The following is a 22,336-nucleotide window of genomic DNA, read 5'->3' as shown; positions in this document are numbered from 1 at the left end:
TTTTTTAGATATCGCCATTAGGGTGGGACAGGGGTGACTCTGGTATGTTTTTGTACGATATGGATATCAAATTAAAGGTATTAATGAGGGTTTTAAAAGCGAGTGGCCCTTAGATGTATATGTGAAGGCGTTCTCGCGATATCGACCAAAATGTGGACCAGGTGATCCAGAAAATCATCTGTCGGGTACTGCTAATTTATTTATATATGCAATACCACTAACAGTATTCCTGCCAAGATTCCAAGGGCTGTTGATTTCTCCTTGTAGAACTTTTTCATTTTCTTCTACTTAATATGGTAGGTGTCACACCCATTTTACAAAGTTTTTTCCAAAGTTATATTTTGCGTCAATAAACCAATCCAGTTACCATGTTTCATCCCTTTTTTCGTATTTGGTATAGAATTATGGCATTTTTTTCATTTTTCGTAATTTTCGATATCGATAAAGTGGGCGTGGTTATGGTCAGATTTCGCCCATTTTTTATACCAAGAAAAAGTGAGTTCAGGTAAGTACGTGGGCTAAGTTTAGTAAAGATATATCGGATTTTGCTCAAGTTATTGTGTTAACGGCCGAGCGGAAGGACAGACGGTGGACTGTGTATAAAAACTGGGCGTGGCTTCCACCGATTTCGCCCATTTTCACAGAGAACAGTTACCGTCATAGAATCTATGCTCCTACCAAATTTGAGAAGGATTGGTAAATTTTTGTTCGACTTATGGCAATAAAAGTATTCTAGACAAACTAAATGAAAATGGGCGGAGCCACGCCCATTTTGAAATTTTCTTTTATTTTTGTATTTTGTTGCATCATATTATTACTGGAGTTTAATTTTGACTTAATTTACTTATATACAGTAAAGATATTAAATTTTTTGTTAAAATTTGAATTAAAAAAAATTTTTTTTTAAAAAGTGGTTGTGTTCTTCATCCAATTTTGCTAATTTTTATTTAGCACATATAGAGTAATAGTAGTAACGTTCCTGCCAAATTTCATCATGATATCTTCAACGACTGCCAAATTACAGCTTGCAAAACTTTTAAATTACCTTCTTGTAAAAGTGGGCGGTGCCACGCCCATTGTCCAAAATCTTACTAATTTTCTATTCTGCGTCATAACGTCAACCCATCTACCAAGTTTCGTTGCTTTATCTGTCTTTTGTAATGAATTATCGCACTTTTTCGGTTTTTCGAAATTTTCGATATCGAAAAAGTGGGCGTGGTTATAGTCCGATATCGTTCATTTTAAATAGCGATCTGAGATGAGTGCTCAGGAACCTACATACCAAATTTCATCAAGATACCTCAAAATTTACTCAAGTTATCGTGTTAACGGACGGACGGACGGACGGACATGGCTCAATCAAATTTTTTTTCGATCCTGATTATTTTGATATATGGAAGTCTATATCTATCTCGATTCTTTTATATATGTACAACCAACCGTTATCCAATCAAACTTAATATACTCTGTGAGCTCTGCTCAACTGAGTATAAAAATTTTCTCACACCATACCAATTGCTGCTGACCTCGATTGGTCGCTTGCTGTACCTTTTGTTCAGCTGCTGCTGCTTCTGCTGCTGCCGTTGGATGGCGTTGCTTACTTTTTCCGCTATTTTTGTGGCGTGGCTAGTGCCCTTATTAAAGTGGCGTGGCTAGTGCCGTTTCACAAAAATTTTGGTACAGTTTAGCTTTTTATTCTATAGTTCAAAATTTTAGTTTTTACAGTTTTTTCTCCTTTTTTCGTTTTTTGTATTATTTCTGCTGCCGTTTAAATTTTTATATTATTACAGTTTGCATTTTCTTATTATCTCTGTATTTAATTAAGTATTTCAAAACTTTTAAAACACATATAATAACTCTTTTTCATCGACTAGCCACGGCCAAAAAAAATCCACCACCACTGCCATAATTCTGTTGATTTCGTTTTGTATGTTTTTTGTTAATTTTTATATATTTTTTTGGGTTTTAATGATTTTAAATATTTTGTAAATTTTCCTCAGTTTTATATATGTATTTTTTGTAATGATTTTAAATATTATAATTTTTTTGAAATGGTTTTTGAAATTTTTGTATTTTTTTTGTAGATTTTTCAAATTTTTTAATTTTTTTTTTGAAGGGTTTTTGTAAATTTTGTAGGTTTTTTTTGTATTTTTTCAAATTTGTAGACATTTTTTTGTAAATTTTTTTTTTTTTTTAATTAATTCCACATCTGTTGGGAGGTTTTCCTCCTTCCGGCTACTCGCCGCCTTTACAGGGCTTCGGCCCACGGTCGCCATATCGAGGATCCATTTTAGGGATCCTATAAAACGGTTCGGCACGCACACTCGTTCTGAACCAGGCGCACACGCCTTTTCCAAAAACTTTTATTTCTCTTCCTAGTTCTTCCTTTTTGAATAATTAAATGTTTGGTTAGATTTAATTACAGTTGGTTTATTTAAAACTTACTCTTTCTACACATTTAGTTATTATAGTTGTGCACTTAGTTTTTAGTTTTACGATTAACTTAGCTTTTAGTCTTTTACTTAGAACCTTTAGTTTTAATTCTATAATACAACTTTATTTGTTAACTTTAGGTTCACAAATGTGTATTCTATTTTCACAACTTTTCTAGTTACATATTCTGTATGTAACTTTTTGGTTGCGGGTTTATGTTCGCGAGTGATGCGCTTGCCGGTTTTCTTCAAACTGAAAACTGCTGCTAACGCAACTCTGTTCGGCAGTTTTTCTTTACGTTGCTTAGCAACGAAATTAATGATGGCGTCGAAATAAATCATGGCGTCGAGCAACGGCAGTTTCAGCCAATCAGAAACTCTCCGAGTTGCTCGACTCTAACAATTTTAGTGATGCCAAGTGCATCCGATGTATGGTTGCATCTTGCACATTTCTAAAGAGGTTTGCCATCTACAATTTATTTTAATGCAATTTACTATGGCACTACATTCATCTGCGCCCCCAAACATCAGTGGGCCTACTCTGTATAGCGATGCAAAAGAAACAAGTAAGGAAGGTTAAGTTCGGGTGTAACCGAACATTACATACTCAGTTGAGAGCTACATAAGGGAAAATAACCATGTAGGAAAATGAACCGAGGGAAACCCTGGAATGTGTTTGTATGACATGTGTATCAAATGAAAGGCATTAAAGAGTATTTTATGAGGGAGTGGGCCATAGTTCTATAGGTGGACGCAATTTAGGGATATAGCCATTAAGGTGGATCAGGGTTGACTCTAGAATGCGTTTGTACGATATGGATATCAAATGAAAGGTGTTAATGAGTATTTTAAAAGGGAATGGGCTTTAGTTCTATAGGTGAACGCCTTTTCGAGATATCGCCATAAAGGTGGACCAGGGGTGACTCTAGAATATGTTTGTACGATATGGGTATCAATCGAAAGGTGTTAATGAGTATTTTAAAAGGGAGTAATCCTTAGTTTCATAGGTGGACTCCGTTTCGAGATATCGCCACAAAGAATTTGTGTAGATTTTGTTTGTACAATATGGGCATCGAACGAATGGTGTTAATGAGTATTTTAAAAGTGAGTGGGCCTTAGTTCTATAGGTGAATGCCGTTTCGAAATATCGCCATAAGGGTGGACCAGGGGTGACTCTAGAATGTGTTTGTACGATATGGGTATCAAATTAAAGGTATTAATGAGGGTTTTACAAGGGAGTGGTGGTTGTTGTATAGGTGGTCGCCTTTTCGAGATATCGCCACACAAAGGTGGACCAGGGGTGACTCTACAATGCGTTTGTACGATATGGGTGTCAAAAGAAAGGTGTTAATGAGTATTTTAAAAGCGAGTAATCCTTAGTTCCATAGGTGGACGCCGTTTCGAGATATCGCTATAAAGGTGGACCAGGGGTGACCCTAGAATTTGTTTGTACAATATGTGTATCAAAAGAAAGGTGTTAATGAGTATTTTAAAAGGGAGTAATCCTTAGTTCCATAGGTGGACGCCGTTTCGAGATATCGCCATAAAGGTGGGCCAGTGGTGACTCCAGATTTCGTTTATACAATATGGGTATCAAACGAATATTTTAAAAAGGAGTGGGCCTTAGTTCTATAGGTGGACGCCTTTTCCAGATATCGCCATAAAGGTAGACCAGGGGTGACTCTAGAATGAGTTTGTACGATATGGGTATCAAATTAAAGGTATTAATGAGAGTTTTAAAAGGGAGTGGCGGTAGTTGTATATGTGAAGGCGTTTTCCAGATATCGACCAAAATGTGAACCAGGGTGACCCAGAACATCATCTGTTGGATACCGCTAATTTATTTATATATGTAATACCTGCTAAGATTTTAAGGGTTTTTTATTTCGCCCTGCAGAACTTTTCATTTTCTTCTACTTAATATGGTAGGTGTAACAACCATTTTATAAAGTTTTTTCTAAAGTTATATTTCGCGTCAATAAAACGATCCAATTACCTTACCATGTTTCATCCCTTTTTTCGTATTTGGTATAGAATTATGGCATTTTTTTCATTTTTCGTAATTTTCGATATCGAAAAAGTGGGCGTGGTCATAGTCAGACCAAGATAAAGTAAGTTCAAGTAAGCACGTGAACTAAGTTCGTTAAAGATATGTCGATTTTTGCTCAAGTTATCGTGTTAACGGCCATGCGGAAGGACAGACGGACGACTGTGTATAAAAACTGGGCGTGGCATCAAGCGATTTCGCCCATTTTCACAGAAAACAGTTAACGTCATAAAATCTATGCCACAACCAAATTTCAAAAGGATTGGTTAATTTTTGTTCGACTTATGGCGTTAAAAGCATCCTAGAAAAATTAAATGAAAAAGGGCGGAGCCACGCCCATTTTGAAATTTTCTTTCATTTTTGTATTTTGTTGCACCATATCATTACTGGAGTTGAATGTTGACATAATTTACTTATATACTGTAGAGATATTAAATTTTTTGTTAAAATTTTACTTAAAAAAATTTTTTTTTTAAAAGTGGGCGTGGTCCTTCTCCGATTTTGCTAATTTTTATTAAGCGTACATATAATAATAGGAGTAACGTTCCTGCCAAATTTCATCATGATATCTTCAACGACTGTCAAATTACAGCTTGCAAAACTTTTAAATTACCTTTTTTTAAAAGTGGGCGGTGCCACACCCATTGTCCAAAATTTTACTAATTTTCTATTCTGCATCATAAATTCAACTCATCTACCAAGTTTCGTCGCTTTATCTGTCTTTTGTAATGAATTATCGCACTTTTTCGGTTTTTCGAAATTTTCGATATCGAAAAAGTGGGCGTGGTTATAGTCCGATATCGTTCATTTTAAATAGCGATCTGAGATGAGTGCCCAGGAACCCACATACCAAATTTCATCAAGATACCTCAAAATTTACTCAAGTTATCGTGTTAACGGACGGACGGACGGACATGGCTCAATCAAATTTTTTTTCGATCCTGATTATTTTGATATATGGAAGTCTATATCTATCTCGATTCTTTTATATATGTACAACCAACCGTTATCCAATCAAACTTAATATACTCTGTGAGCTCTGCTCAACTGAGTATAAAAATATGCGAAATCGCAAAATCGGTACTCTGTATCTTGACATTCGCATGCATATTTTGACTTTCGCATTCACATTTTGCCCATTCGCAATTTTTATCCCTTTTCGCATTGCCAGCACTCTGTATAGCGAAAGCGAATGTCAAACAGCATTGATTTTCGCATTTTTCTTGCTGCAATTAATAGGCATTCGCATTTTTCAAATATGTAACTATTAATTGATGATTTTATAAAACGATATCTTTATATTCATTTTACATTCTTTTAAAAATATATAGGACAACTCAAAAAACAAAAACACAAAAACAACAATTTGAAATTCTCGTGGACTTCATGGCAATACACCCAGATTTGGCCAAAGGGTTACTTAAAACACCCAACGCTAAAACAACTTCAACGTTGTAGAAACTTTTATTATTTCAGCAACTGCCGTTGCTCTACGTGGAGTTTTCAAATCAATTTTAATGCTATTTAGCACATACAAAAAGGTTTCCTTATCAAGCCGAAAATTCTGCACAAAACTAATGAATAGAACATAAAGCAATAGTATATGTATGAGTAATTTTGTAACGTTTAAATTACCTTTGATCGCTGAGACTCATAATGTTGGAGTTGTCTCTTATAATCCTCCTATCAATCCTTTCTTCATTTAAATCGTCCCATAATGCTACAGAATCCATTTTTTAATTTGTTCAACAAAAATTTATCGTTTGCCGAAATTGCAATCGCTTTGTTTCTTTTGTTCTCTTTATTTGACGTTTGGTCAGTGATGCATACTCAAGCAAAAAATTTGCGAAAAATAAAAAAGCGACATTGTTAACGATGCGATAGCGCTACAGAGTTCCAATTACCTTTCGCATCGCAATTTATTTTCGCATCGCACTGCCTTTCGCATCGCAATACATAGTAGGCCCCCAGACATATAAAACAACGTAGCCAGATCGACCATGTCGCGACACGCGGAAGGCACTTGCTTTCATTCTTTTTGATATGCGCAGGATTCGAGAATCAATATCAAAACGGGTCACTATCTCGTCATAGCAAAAGTCAGCCCTTCCTATTGAGCTGCAAAACGTGCATCCCGAAACAGCAGTTAAGCAGAAACACAAAATAGTTAAAACATGTATTAGAATTATTATTAAAAAACATCTTGCCATTATTTTCGATGGAAATATTAAAATTCAAACAATTTCGTTTAATATAAAATGTTTTATATAAAAAATTTTAAGCATTTCAGTTATAGGAAAGTTAACTCAAAATAGAATTGGAGAAAAAAGTGATGCCTTTGCACACTTTTCCAGGAAAATTGATTTGTATGGTTTTTACTACAATTTTTCCTCTCAATGAAGAAGTAGTTTCGCAAAGAGCCAAATTGAGTTTCAGAGTGGGGGTTCAAGATGGCGGATTAGAAAGAGAAGCTGCCAACGTCAGTCACCTTGTAATTGCATCATGCTAAAACCTATATTTTGGAGGCTTACTTCGAAAAGCGCGGAAATAGCCTGTCTCGTAAACTCAAAAAAAAAAAAATGGTTTACAATATAAATGACGTTGTTAAACGATTGCAGAAAGTAGTGTGCTTTTTGCTAGTGTGCTTTTTGCTAAAATTTTGAAGTACCACCGGGCTTCTCAATTTAATTGCTACCGAAGGGCATACTCCATTTATTAACACCTCATACATATGGAGGACGCAGACAGTGCTCCGCGTTGACTGAACGTTGCGTTTTTTGATGTTGGAGATCCTGGATTGGCAAACGAAAATCATGCTCTACAAGTCACTTATCGTACGACGACATCAGATGGGGCGGCTGTGGGAGTTTAGGAAAGAAGGGTTCTTCGAAAGATTGAGAACCTCTAAGAGTTGGCGACGGCGAGTGCCGAAGAAGATTTAATGATGAGCTCTAAGAGCTTTACGCAGACATCAAAATTAAAACAGCGGCTACGCTGTCTAAGCCATGTTATGCAAATGAAAGATGATGCTGCGGCTAGGAAAGTATTTTTTATCGAAACTCGCCCATGGAAGCAGAGGAAGATGGCGACCCTCATTCCGCTGCAAGGACAAGGACCAGGCAGGAAACGATTTTAACTTCCTCGGTGTGACCAATGTGGGCCGGTTAATACAACGAAGAGACGCCTTTTTCAACGGCCATAACCGTTTAAACGGTTAAGCGCCAATTAAGTAAATAAGTTTACGTTAAGTTATTTGATTTTCCTTACGGGTATTTTAACGTACACATTTTCACTTTTGTTTTGCAAATTGAATGTTTGCAAATGAAGAAAACTTTTAAGAAATTGTTGTGAAAGTTAAATCCCCCAGACTTTCTAGCCAATTACTCATTTACTTACATACACATTTTGAGGAAGTGGAATAAAATATATTTACAACTGCAAGAATATTTACTATTCGTTTTTATTTACTTAAGTAAATATGGTGGTGAGAAGCGTCTTCTCATTGCACTCCTTTACATATGGCAACAAGGTCGAGTCAGCTGTAATTATTGTTGTAGTTGCCGTCTCTGAGAGTATTATGTCCATTGGAAAATCGTTTTCCCCGATGTTATTGTCCTCTTCGTTACGTAGCTTCTCTAATTGCTTTTTTTTATATTCTTTATTTTGTTTCATTTTTGGTTCCACGAGTAAGCCGGAAAGCGTTACTTAATCGTTGACAGAGGCGGTATGCGTAGCAAAGGCTCTTATAGAACCGACATTTACTGAGACTAGGCACGGATATCCAACATCGTAATTTAGGATGGTGCTGGTGCGGCAATCTCCCCATCGTCGGAAGTTACAGGAAAGAGTATAGTTACCCCTTGAGATTCGTTTACCTCATATGGCTGTAAGCAATGAGAAGCCTACTCTTTACCTCTCTTGAGAGCCGCCTCAGGTTTAAGTCACCCCGGTGCTACAATATTGACAACATGCAAAGCTATTACACCAACGAATACAATGAAATGCTAGATGCACAGCTCATGCTGAATTGGACCGCGTAGCAAACAACAGCCCGTTTTCCATGTCAATTCACACCTGAAGAACCCCGTTATCGCAATAAAACAATAGAAGAAAGCGAACTACTCATAGATACAAAGTATTGTAAGGGGTTTAGTCTTTCCTATTTAGACCAAACTATAACAAAAAATTTTCTTAATAGATCTCTAGTACCAACCCATCTAATAGCTATCTGTTGTTGTTGTTGTTGTAGCGATAAGGACACTCCCCGAAGGCCTTGGGGAGTGTTATCGATGTTGATTGTCCTTTGCCGGGTGCATATCCGGTACCTTCCGGTAACAAGGACCATAGAGGTACTAGGTTTTTTCAATTAAATAAAGTTTTTCCAAGCGCTGTCTCCCCTCAGAAGTGATTCAGCTTTCTGTCATAAAAAGGTTCTCAGTGAAAATGCATCTGCCTTGCAGATGCTGTTCGAAAACGGTATAAAACATGTTGGTACGGCCAATCTAATTTGTAGGAAAAACGACGCAAAGAGAAGAGAAGCTCGGCCTAAGTCTCCTATGAGGTATGTCGCGCAAAGTATTTTTTTAATAAAAAGTTTGCTTACAATGATCCGACTGGTACAAGTCCGCCTTTAATTTTGTCACTTGCATATAGCGTTGAGTTATGGAGGCGGTGCTGACCAACGAGTGAGCCAGAACCAACATAATTTCTTGTAGCTATAGACAATGACTCTGCCGAACGAGCATCAATGCTAGACCACCCTGGCTATTCAACAGGCGCCGCCCGGTTTTAAAGCACCGCCCAGCTGCTGCCGTCCTGCCATACCGTTGTTACTAGAACCGTTGGCAGCCCGATATTATACCTGTGCCCAGCTATTGCCGCCGCCATACATCAGTAGCTTTACGACTGTTAGTAGTTCTGCTATGCAGCTGTTTCCGGCCGCTATCATTTCCCCGCCCATCTGATGCCTTCCCGATACTTCCCGTTGTTAATACTGTCCTCCGCCACAGTTTTTCGCCTCCCAAGCCATTTTTACTCAAATGTTGTCAACCATCACTCACTTAAATGTTGCCCGTAACTATATCGTTAGTGGCATACTGCAAGGCCCTCTCGCCCTCTCAGTATACACTCTAATGGCACAGAAAGCTGCTGCTCTCGTAAAATCCAAAGCTATGTGCCTGTGTGTGTGTTTTCGATCGAAGCATAATACTATTCTTTTATGCAGTCTTGTTATGTGAGACCTCTGGAAACCCTTGGAGCATAATGAGATTGCTATTAAACCCGTTGGTGTCATCGAAAATATTGTTTGAGTCTTAAAATAACACATCGGCCCTCTTGACTGAAACACCAATGTATGTCACATCCACATATTCCTCGTTTATCCAGGCCAAGAGATGCCTGCACCCTGCCTTTCCCAACTCATGGGGGGTGTCCCCTTCCTCTGCTTACAATCTGCGACTGAAGTATTTTCTTTGTAGGAACCTTTAGGTGTTTATTCACTGCACTAAATAAACCAGAATCAAGACGCCAATGATAACAATATCATCAACATACTCCAGCAATTGTACTTTGTTATAATATATTGTGCCATCACGTTTAGTTCTACTGCTAGAATTATAGTCCCGAGCACTAGGTTAATCCCGAGAACTAGGTTAAAAAAATTGCACGAAAAGGCTTCGCCTCGTCTGAAGCCTCGTTTGGTTTCGAAGGGCTCGGATAGACCCTTCCAACTCTTTACGGAGCTGATGGTATTACTCAACGTTATTTGACAGAGCCTTATTAACTTTGCATGTGGTCCAAATTCAGACTTAGCAGCATACCATCAACTCGTTTTCGCGCTGTTAAAGGCACCTATGAAGTCGACAAAAAGATGGAGAGTGTCCATTTTTTTATCTCCAGGATCTGACGAGTCGTAAAGATTTGGCGGTAATAGATTTACCTGGTCTGACAAGCCAACCTAATATAAACGCACGCAAGTCATTTTCTGTCAAATATGTCTCATGCACATACAACTTGTATGAGAGCATCCCAAATTGAATTTGATGCGTGAAAACCTAACTCGATTTCCAATTTTTGGGTTAGGGCTTATTTGGGTTAGGGCAAAAAACGCCGGTTGTTTGCGTGCGCTAAAAAAACACAGTGCGGTTTTATTAGGTTGGCTTGTGAGACCTAAATGCTAAGGTCTAATCAGATCGTTGACTTTTTGCTTCAGTCTTCCACGCAATACCTTAGATAGAATCTTATTCGCGATATTCAGCTTGCTGATTCCGCGGTAATAAGCGCAGTTGTGTGGTCGCCTTTCTTGTGGCGGAGTACATTTAAACTCCAATATGGAGGCATGTGCTCGCTCGACCGTATTTTGTACAGGAGGTGATGCATGTTCTTTGCTAATTCTTTCGATACCCGGCACATTGTAATGCTTTAGCCGGGATATTGCCATTCTCACTTCTTCTTTCTCGTCTCATCCCTAGCAGCTAGCAATGAGGAGAAGGGTACACACTCTACGACAGTAGCAGTGCGCTTAAGCTGCAGTCACGTCAATATGTGTCAATAAGTATTAAAAGTAGGGCAGTGACCAAGGCAATAATTTCAAATAGTACTTCATCATGAAGTGTCCTGTAATGCAAAGAAGCACATCTATACTGTGTTCCATGTCATAAAAGGATAGACGGTAACGAAAAGGCCATAGGTTGGCAAAGGAGGGTGCAGCACTCGATGAATCGACGTTAAATGTGTCAAGCCGTTTGGGAGAAATCAAAATGAAACAAAAGTTGCATATAATCAATCAAGAACGAAAGGCGTCCACGGTTACAAATATCGGAGGCGCGAGGCTGCAAAATTTCTAGGATCATGCGCAAATCCGAACGGCATCTAACGAGACAGATGAGTTTTCACTGAGATGAGTTTTCACTGAGAGCTTTTCATGGCAGAAATACACCCTGAGCGCTTGCCGAGGGGCGACCCCGCTTAGAAAAATTTTCTTTTAATTGAAAAACCTTATTTCTAAAATTAATAACCAGGGAGCCAAAGGTGGCAACACTAGTGATCATATCCAGCGTAAAGCAGTGAATCGTCACTCCTTTTCCAATATATAATAATAATAATAATATTTCTAAAATGTTGATGTTGCTTTGCCCGGGGTGTGAACCCAGGGCATACGGTGTGGTAGGCGGAGCACGCTACAATCACACCACGGTGGCCGCCAAAAGCGTTGCCATATAGGCAGCATATATTTTTTCCGAAGAAGGGCTAAAAATGTACTCCCACTGCTCGGCCACATCGTTAGGTCGAAGATTGCTATCAGTCAGCAGGTGTGAAAGCTCAGTGTAATAATCATCAGCTGTCTGTTACATAGGCACATCCAAAGACATAGAAGCTATGCCTGCCGTAATCTAATGTAAAACAGATGTAGGGGTACAAACAAATAACAATAACATTTTTTTTTAGTTTTCTTAAAATTTTATTAGCAGCTACTTAATTTAGCTTAGAACCATTTGTTAACGGAATATGATTCCTTGGTTGAGCACAGATTCTTGTAGGAGGGATTCGTACCAGTTGTACATTTTGAGGCAGGAGTAGCGCAAGATTCGTAGATGGGGAAATTTACCATGTTTGTTGTAGCATAATTACAAGCCATAAGGAATGAGTTGTATGTTTGACCTTTCTCAATATAGTTGGCAACAGCGCAACCAACGTGGGTGTTCTTATCGGCAGCCAGTACAGTGAAGTGACCAATTGTGCTGTAATTAAAAAAAAAAAAAAGAAAAAAGAAAAAATATTGAAAACGAATTACATAAATTTTCTTTAAGAGTTTCTCTACTGGAAATGAACAAAAAAAATATACTTACGGTCCAGAATAACCATTTGGATATTTGGCGACATGACTAACTGCGGTATCTTTAATTTCACCATACCACAAATCGACAGATTGTTCAGCTAATTTTGAGTTATCTCCAGTACCGGTGAAACCGAACCAAGCCAAATTTTGACCAGAATACAAGAAGGATTCAGTATTGTGGCAAGCATCATGATTCATTTGGCATTGCTTAACATTCAAAGCAGCCAATGTAGCTAATTCTTCATCCCACTGCATGGTGGCCATACGGCAAGCGGCATTCAATTTAGTTTCACCACCAGCAACGGAATTGCGATATTTGTTGTGTGCGTTGACGATAAGATCCTTTTGGTCTTCTGTCAAAGGGACCAAAGAAGCTTGGGTGCATGTGGATGCCCAGTTCTAATAATATAAAAATATGTATCATAGGGATTGATATATCTTTTGATTTTTTATAACTTACTCCTTTATTATTGCAGCCGATATGTTGTGCTCCCGAGCACAAGGAGGCGTCACAGAAGTTTGTTGTTGCGGAAGCGTAATCGCATGTTACCGCTAAAGTGGCTAAGATTGCGAGTATCAGTTTCATTGTTACCGTTTAATTAACTGGAAATACCCAAATATACAGTTTATCTGAATTAAAGACACCTTTTTATAGCATTTTTTTTGTTTTGAAATTATTTTAATTGTAAACAAATATTAATACAAATTTATTTAAAAAATGTTAGTTTCAAATATTTGTTAAGCTGTTTAGGTTAACTTGCAAATAAAAAATATCCAAAAATTTCTACTTACGTGGGAGCTCAACGTGGATGAGAAGGTGTACGTGGGGTCTATCGCCCTCTCTGTCTTATTTCATATTTATAGCAATTGTAACGCCTTCCTACACTATGGAGTCCTTGTTTCGGGGCGGCCACACAAAAAACAACCTAACTCAAAAAATTAGAGGAAGTATGCAGGCTATCAATGCTTGGCATAACGGGAGCCCTGAAAACAACCCCGACGGCTGCGCTGTATGCCATTCTGCACATTCCGCCTGTTGACCTGATGGCGTAAAACATAACGTTAACAACTGTAACGAGACTTAATGCTTCATATAGTAATAGTAGTACAAAGTCATCAAATATTGAACGAAAAGACTACCAGTGCTTCTATGGGTCTCGCTTAGCGACAATAGCGGCGGAAGGTTGCGAAAGGGCGCCCAATTGATAGTCGAGGCGATACACGTGTATACCGATAGTTCCAAGGTAATGAAAGGAGTAAGGTTAGCAGCCGCGTAAATTTTTATATTGACAGCCAAACAGCAATTAAGGCAATAATCCCTCATGGCGCGAAATCAGATGTGTGCTGAGTGTAAGAAATCCCCGAAAAGAATCTTGATAGGGAGAAATATACATATATCTATATTGGGTTCCTGGATATATGGGAATAAATGGAAATGAAAAAGCGGATGAGCTAGCTAAATAGAATGCAGCCATTGTACCGCTTGTACGCCAAAATCAGATTAATAGAACGAGAGAGTTGAACATGATCGACTTACCAGGAAAGGCGTGGAAGCAAGCGCGGCGATGCAAATTGTCGAATACCATGTGCAGGTCTTTCAACCTTAGACTAACAAAGTTATTCTAACACTGCCACCTGGCGTAACATGCTTTTAAATTCGGTCTTGTATGGGTTGGAGGAAGAAACGACCAAGCACATTTGGTGCTGTTGTTGTTGTATTAACGATAATGACACTCCCCGAAGGCTTTGGTGGAGTGATATGTTGTTGTTGTTGTTGTTGTAGCAGTGCTTCGCCCCATCCCATAGGTGCGACCGATCACAAATTGTCATCACTATCCTCTAACGGGAGTCCAAGGGAACTTGCTGTTTCAACAGGGGTGGACCATAATGAGAGGGGTGTTAGAGGAGTTGGTTCCACATTACAATTAAAGAGATGGTTGGTGTTATGTGGGGACACATTGCAAGCGGGCATACATTTTGTATGTCGGGGTTGATTCTGGATAGGTAAGAGTTTAACCTGTTAAAGTATCCAGATCGAAGTTGAGCTAGAGTGACTCGAGTTTCCCTGGGGAGTATGCGTTCCTCTTCCGCAAGTTTTGGGTTGTTTGAGTACTGGATTCACCGGGCAATTCCTGGCATAAAGATCCGACGCCTGTTTGTGGAGTTCACTGAGGACCTGCTTATGTTTTTTGGCTTCGTACGATTGAGTTCTCAGGTGCCGCATTTCCTCATAATGCTTATGGCGATGACTCCTTAAGCCCCTGGGCGGTGTTGGCTCATCAACCAGATATCTGTTGGGATGCCCAGGTTTCTGGGTATTCAACAGGAACTATTTGGTTAGCATTTCATTTCTCTCCCTGATGGGGAGTATTCTCGCCTCATTATGTAGATGGTGTTCTGGGGACATAAGAAGCAGCCCGTGGCGGTTCTCAGGGCAGTATTTTGCCAGGCCTGTAGCTTCTTCCAGTGAGTTGGTTTTAGGCTTGGCGACCATATAGGGGACGTGTAGCATGCAATACATAGTAACTCCTTCTGGTGGCGAAGGTAGCTTTGATATGTAGAACTTATAGATATTGATGGTCCTTTGTCGGATATAGAACCGGTACGTGTCGGTAATAAAGCACCATTAATGTACCAGCCTGACCATCTCGGGAATGATTTATATGACCATATTAAACCTTCTAGGAACTTGGGGTCGCCAGAGCCTTGGCTGTTAATGAAACAGGATAGTAGTTGAGGTTGAGAATTGGGTTGGAGAAGCTACAGTACAGAAACCTAAGCTAGGCACAAACAATGATTAATAAAAAACGTGTTTTTTAGAAAACTTAATTCTTTTACACTGTGCAACAGCCAGCTGTGCGGGGGGGGGGGGGGGGGGGGCGTAACAGCTCCAGCGTGGAATGAAAGGCCCAGTACGAATAGCAAACCTCGCAAGCGACTTGTATTATTTGGTCAAATTTCTTTGCTATAGTAATTTATTGGTTAGCGATATGTTGCCTGGGTGATATTAGAATTATGGCACAAAGGTGCTAAAATACACCTCAGGTGGGAGTACCGAAATGAAAATACTGAGAATCTTTAGCTACATGTTGCATCAAAACATAACATGTCTTCTGGGAATGGATGGAACTAAAAAATTCGGATGAGCAAGGTAAGAAGGGCGGGCTTTTCATTCTGTATATTTTTGTAAATTTGTAGTTTGCAACGCGCCCATTTTTAATTTTTCCTACAAATTGGCTGGACGGGACATACATATTTTAATCCTCCTCGGAACGACAGCTGCAAGGCATATGAATTTTCACTGAGAAACTTTTCATGGCCAAAATACACTCGGAGAATTCGCCAATTTGTCGGTGGCCGGCGTGGTGCGGCTATTAAATTTAAATTATTTAAACTATAGAACTTTTTATTTAAGTCCCTAGTTTTGTATGGAGGCATGCGCTCGCTCGACAGTATTTTGTACAGGAGGTGATGCATGTTCTTTGCTAATTCTTTCGATACCCGGCACATTGTAATGCTTTAGCCGGGATATTGCCATTCTCACTTCTTCTTTCTCGTCTCATCCCTATCAGCTAGCAATGAGGAGAAGGGTACACACTCTACGACCGTAGCAGTGCGCTTAAGCTGCAGTCACGTCAATATGTGTCAATAAGTATTGAAAGTTGGGCGGTGACCAAGGCAATAATTTCAAATAGTACTTCATCATGAAGTGTCCTGTAATGCAAAGAAGCACATCTATACTGTGTTCCATGTCATAAAAGGATAGACGGTAACGAAAAGGAGATAGGTTGGCAAAGGAGAGTACAGCACTCGATGAATCGACGTTAAACGTGCCAAGCCGTTTGGGAGAAATCAAAAGGAGACAAAAGTTGCATATAATCGATCAAGAACGAAAGGCGTCCACGGTTACAGATGGGTTTTCACTGAGAGCTTTTCATGGCAGAAATACACCCGGAGCGCTTACCAAACACTGCCGAGGGGCGACACCGTTTAGAAAAATTTTCTTCTAATTGAAAAACCTTATTTCTAAAATTAATAACCAGGGAGCCGAAGGTGGCAACACTAGTGATCCTATCCAGTGTAAAGCAGTGAATCGTCACTCCTTTTCCAATATATAATAATAATAATAATATTTCTAAAATGTTGATGTTGCTTTGCCCGGGGTGTGAACCCAGGGCATACGGTGTGGTAGGCGGAACGCGCTACCATCACACCACGGTGGCCGCCAATAGCATTGCCATATAGGCAGCATATATTTTTTCCGAAGAAGCGCTAAAAATGTACTCCCACTGCTCGGCCACATCGTTAGGTCGAAGATTGCTATCAGTCAGCAGGTGTGACAGCTGAGTGTAGTAATCATCAGCTGTCTGTTTCATAGGCACATCGAAAGACATAGAATGTTATGGTCCACTTGGGAGAGTCAACCTTGAAACGTGGTGATAGGGAAAAAGGTAGGATTCACCCTCACTCATGTCTGCCTGGGATGGTTAAAGCAAATTTTTTTTTAATTTCGCGCAGGTGGCATCGCGAAATAATCCAATGGTGGGGAAAAATTCCCAATAACGGCAACCACCATGGCGTAACTATACAAGCTGACAGCTGACTTGTGGTTTCATACAAATTGACACATTAACCTTCAGCGCAGTACGATTTTGACATTAGTCCATCTGTTCACCAAAACGAAATATATCGAACTTTTAATGATGGCTGCAGGATCGTCACACTGACTACCACCTGGTAAAGTTCTACCATGACAACCACAGTTAAATCATGCGATTTAAAGCCTTCCGCGATTTACAACCAGATTGACTGAATTTTTGTATATGTGCGTGTCGGGTATTTGACGCTTGCCCCGCGACTATCAAATAAAAAGCCATCAATCAACATTTGCATTGAGAAACCATAGCGTTCGGACGTGAATATGCCGTCATCGGATGATGACTTTTTTTACTTGCAGCTACAGCAGTTTTATTAAATAATAAAAAAATTAATAAACATTTTATTAAATAATAATAAAAGCTTTACATTCCATAAAGCTGCTAAACATTGATAATTTTCAATAAATTTTAATATGAATTGCACTTGTTCATTTTGAATGTCGACACAAACTAAATACAACACTGCGTTTTGTCAATCACACCCCGCGACTATCAAATAAGCTAGCGTCAAATGAAAAAATCAAAAATTTTTGATTTTCATCAACGTGTAGCCGACAACAAATACGTGTGTCACGAAGCCACCCGACTGCACTAACACACACAAAATTCAGTCAATCTGGTTGTAAATCGCGGAAGGCTTTTAACGGCGCCGTTCCACTGCGCAGTCGCAATAATGGAAGGAAACTTTTTCTACAAGACCATGGTGTGTGTGGCCATTTTGCGCGGAAAGATAAAAGAGGAACAAAAAAGTTTGGCAAAGGTGGTGGCCGAAAATAGAAAAATCGGCAAAAGTTTTTGTAGCGCGTGCTAAACCCGTATAATTAATAAAAATTTATTTAGCGCAGTTTGTCGATAATTTTCTGTTTAATTACGCGTGTATTATACCGCCAGCTAGCGAACAAAAGCTTTCGTGCGGACATCACCGTATTACAGCCACACGTCGCCATTCGACAAAGCAAGCACAAGAAATTCTGTTAATAATTTTCAATTAATTTTCCATTTAGTCAATGTTGCTATACGATAATTAATTCAGTATACATAAATTAACTAAATAATCCGTGTGTGTTTCGTAAGTGTGAAGGGACTTTTTTTAGGAACAGCGTCATCAAGCACGCTCTTTAAGTGTGCTTAGCGCAACCACCATCAACTGCGCCAACCACCATCGCCAGTGGCCACAACAACCACTTCGACCGCGCAATCACAACCGCAACCCCATCGGCAGCGCCAACCAAACCCGAAGCATCCACTAGGTTTAACACCACCACCAGGTATAACAACCACGGCAGGGCCGCTGAATATAGGCTTTCGGCAACAACAACAGCAGGGCCGCCGAACACAGGCCTGCTCCAACAACGTCAGCTACAACAACACCAGCAGCGCCGCTAAACATAGGCCTGCTGCAACACCACCTACAACAACAACTGCAGGACCGCTAAGCATAGGCCTGCTGCAACACCAGCTACAACAACACCAGCAGGGCCGCTAAGCATAGGCCTCCTGCAACACCAGCTTGAACAACAACAACAGCAGGGCCGCCGAACATAGGCCTGCTGCAACACCACCAGAAACACCAACAATAAGAACAACCTCTAAGTCGGTGAGTTTGTTCCAATATACTCTTAATTGAACAAAATTTTACAAAATTTGGAATTAAAAACGATTAAATCGCCTAACGTAAAGCCTGAGCATAGACCAATTCAGGAAAGACTCTTTTTTTGTAAACGCAAATTTCCCCTCTGGGCAGTTAGGCTTTGAATTGATTGACGTGCCCACATCGGTTTGAATGTTTATGAATTCGATTGCGTGGACATAATTCAACCACAACATGCTGATTTTAGAAAAATTTGTCGTAACAGAGAATGCAATCGATAACTTTGGAGAATTGTAAATTTTATTATGTCGTCTATGCATTAATGATTCATGTCCACTAAATGTAAGAACAAAATTTTTACTATTGTATGATTTTTTTTCTGAACAACTTAAGGCTTAGGTAAAGAAAGTAGCCAGCAAATTTTTTTTTACGCTTTCGAAAAATAAAATTAAAAGGAATTATATATATCATTTATTAATAGGATTTATTTAATCTAAATTAATTCTAATTCAATTTAACTGAAATTTTAGTTAATTTAATGGGATTTAGATTCATTTTAACTTTTATTTTACTTTTATATCTAACATTTTAGGCTTACCCATGGGTGTACACATATATCCACATATATATATATATATCTCTATATATATATATATATATATATACATATAGTAAAATAAAAGTTAAAATGAATCTAAATCCCATTAAATTAACTAAAATTTCAGTTAAATTGAATTAGAATTAATTTAGATTAAATAAATCCTATTAATAAATGAGCAGAACAAGTGAACTCGATAAGTAAATAAAATCAATAAGTAAATTAAATAATTACAAAAGGGGAAAGGAAGGGTGGCTACAACAAATACAACGAATAAGCTATAATTTCGTTCGGAGACTAGATAAAACTCTGCGTCCTACCTTTATTAATTATTACACTTTTATTTTTGTTTATATAATATATAACATTTTAGCTGACACCGCCTTTGTATATTATGTTATTATGAGACTTTTGAAGTACCACCTATGAGGTGAAATTGACAAAAGGTAAATTTCTTGCGAAGTTTTTCTTATGTCTTCACGAAATATTAGTTGTAAGCGGGAAATTTGGAAATAATTGTAACCCGTCGTAAACAAATTATATTACTTAGAGAATAAGGGCATTATAAGGCACTTTCTAAATTCGTAGGAGCGACAAACTTCCTCTGAATATCTCTTGTTCTTTCAATAAACTTTTGTTCGCGTTTAAGCAAAGAATATTATATAACAGTTGCGCTCCATTATAAGGCCTTTATACACATTGCCTATATTTAGTATAAACCCTTCAAAGAACTAGGAAGGAAAGCCGGCTAAGATTGAAAGAATCTTTAAAATAACCGGTGAACCACGGCGGCGGTTAAGGTCAGAACAAGACTTGGCTTTAGAAGTGAATTGCCAGCTTCAAATTCACCGCAAACAGATGAAATCTCTCCAGTTTAATGAAATTAATTTCAGTTTCCAGGGTTAAAACTTTGTTCTTCCTTGAACTAGCTAAAATCGGCATTTTAAGTATTTATGCTACTTTCGATATTCGTAGCTCTAAGTTTTTCGATCTCGTTCAAGGTTCTGGGTTTACCATAAGCAGTCTTGCTTTGTCCTTCTAACCCCTGCGGGGGCATCCTTTTGTGTTTAAGCAACCTTTGTTTATTTCTTTATTCTCTATAATGAATTTTAAATAAAATTGTAAATTGAAAATGGGAATGCTGGTGTTCGTTTTCCTTTAGAAGGCACATAGGGCTAGCTGGTAAGGGGCTACCGGAAATTTAGGTGCGTTGGTGGCCATGGATTTGAGGGTGGGTAAAGCACCGGGCGTCGCAACAACACCCGCGGCGCCCCTATGTATATTCGGCCCTTTCCCCTTTTATTTTAATTTCCATTTTTTTTGTATTTTGATTTTCAGCATTAGTAACCGGTCATTTCCGGTTCGGTTAATTTTGTTCCTTTTTTTTTGCGTTTAGTTTTTTTTTTTGTATTTTAGAGTTTGAATGTTGTAACGGTCTGTCCGTGGCATCCGGTTCTGCCGGATGTTGTTTTAGTTTGAATTTGAGCGTTTTGAATTAGTTCTGCGCTCTTTGACAGTTGATTTTGAATAGGCATGATAGGAAATTTTTTCTGTTTATGGCGCAGGACAGCAAGGCTGGCAAGAACCCAGCCCAGCCGACATGACTAGCCACAGAGCACCACGATATCATGCCGACTGCCTTCCTTGCTGCTCCATCAAAGATGCGAATCCATAACAAGAAGCACATCCAAAAGACATAGAAGCTATGCCTGCCGTAATCTAATCTAAAACAGATATCGGGGGACAAACAAATAACAATACAAATTTTTTTTTAGTTTTCCTAAAATTTTATTAGCAGCTACTTAATTTAGCTTAGAACCATTTGTTAACGGAATATGATTCCTTGGTTGAGCACAGATTCTTGTAGGAGGGATTCGTACCAGTTGTACATTTTGAGGCAGGAGTAGCGCAAGATTCGTAGATGGGGAAATTTACCATGTTTGTTGTAGCATAATTACAAGCCATAAGGAATGAGTTGTATGTTTGACCTTTCTCAATATAGTTGGCAACAGCGCAACCAACGTGGGTGTTCTTATCGGCAGCCAGTACAGTGAAGTGACCAATTGTGCTGTAATTAAAAAAAAAAAAAGAAAAAAGAAAAAAATATTGAAAACGAATTACATAAATTTTTTTTAAGAGTTTCTCTACTGGAAATGAACAAAAAAAATATACTTACGGTCCAGAATAACCATTTGGATATTTGGCGACATGACTAACTGCGGTATCTTTAATTTCACCATACCACAAATCGACAGATTGTTCAGCTAATTTTGAGTTATCTCCAGTACCGGTGAAACCGAACCAAGCCAAATTTTGACCAGAATACAAGAAGGATTCAGTATTGTGGCAAGCATCATGATTCATTTGGCATTGTTTAACATTCAAAGCAGCCAATGTAGCTAATTCTTCATCCCACTGCATGGTGGCCATACGGCAAGCGGCATTCAATTTAGTTTCACCACCAGCAACGACATTGCGATATTTGTTGTGTGCGTTGACGATAAGATTCCTTTGGTCTTCTGTCAAAGGGACCAAAGAAGCTTGGGTGCATGTGGATGCCCAGTTCTAATAATATAAAAATATGTATCATAGGGATTGATATATCTTTTGATTTTTTATAACTTACTCCTTTATTATTGCAGCCGATATGTTGTGCTCCCGAGCACAAGGAGGCGTCACAGAAGTTTGTTGTTGCGGAAGCGTAATCGCATGTTACCGCTAAAGTGGCTAAGATTGCGAGTATCAGTTTCATTGTTACCGTTTAATTAACTGGAAATACCCAAATCTACAGTTTATCTGAATTAAAGACACATTTTTATAGCATTTTTTTGTTTTGGAATTATTTTAATTGTAAACAAATATTAATACAAATTTATTTAAAAAATGTTAGTTTCAAATATTTGTTAAGCTGTTTAGGTTAACTTGCAAATAAAAAATATCCAAAAATGTCTACTTACGTGGGAGCTGAACGTGGAAGAGAATGTGTACGTGGGGTCTATCGCCCCTCTCTGTCTTATTTCATATTTATAGCAATTGTAACGCCTTCCTACACTATGGAGTCCTTGTTTCGGGGCGGCCACACAAAAAACAACCTAACTGAAAAAATTAGAGGAAGTATGCAGGCTATCAATGCTTGGCATAACGGGAGCCCTGAAAACAACCCCGACGGCTGC

General features: G+C 38.6%; 2 protein-coding genes across 2 annotated transcripts; both read right to left on the bottom strand.

Moving 5' to 3' along the window:
* Positions 1–11,951: 11,951 nt before the first annotated feature.
* LOC137248266 (venom allergen-1-like) lies at positions 11,952–12,902 on the bottom strand. Its single transcript, XM_067779143.1, has 3 exons — positions 12,777–12,902; positions 12,327–12,715; positions 11,952–12,218 (listed from the first exon to the last, which is right to left on the bottom strand). The coding sequence occupies exons 1-3, from the start codon at positions 12,900–12,902 to the stop codon at positions 11,963–11,965; spliced, it is 771 nt and encodes a 256-aa protein (XP_067635244.1). The 3' UTR covers positions 11,952–11,962.
* An 8,073-nt stretch (positions 12,903–20,975) lies between these two features.
* On the bottom strand, positions 20,976–21,915 carry LOC137248265 (venom allergen-1-like). Its single transcript, XM_067779142.1, has 3 exons — positions 21,790–21,915; positions 21,340–21,728; positions 20,976–21,231 (listed from the first exon to the last, which is right to left on the bottom strand). Exons 1-3 carry the CDS (start codon positions 21,913–21,915, stop codon positions 20,976–20,978), a joined length of 771 nt encoding a protein of 256 aa, XP_067635243.1.
* Positions 21,916–22,336: the final 421 nt, after the last annotated feature.

The sequence above is a fragment of the Eurosta solidaginis genome, chromosome 4, assembly GCF_040869045.1.
Source record: "Eurosta solidaginis isolate ZX-2024a chromosome 4, ASM4086904v1, whole genome shotgun sequence".
In the NCBI taxonomy this organism is placed as follows: Eukaryota; Metazoa; Arthropoda; class Insecta; order Diptera; family Tephritidae; genus Eurosta; species Eurosta solidaginis.
The sequence above is the reverse complement of the archived record's forward strand: the minus strand, read 5'-3'. Positions and strand labels throughout refer to the sequence as shown.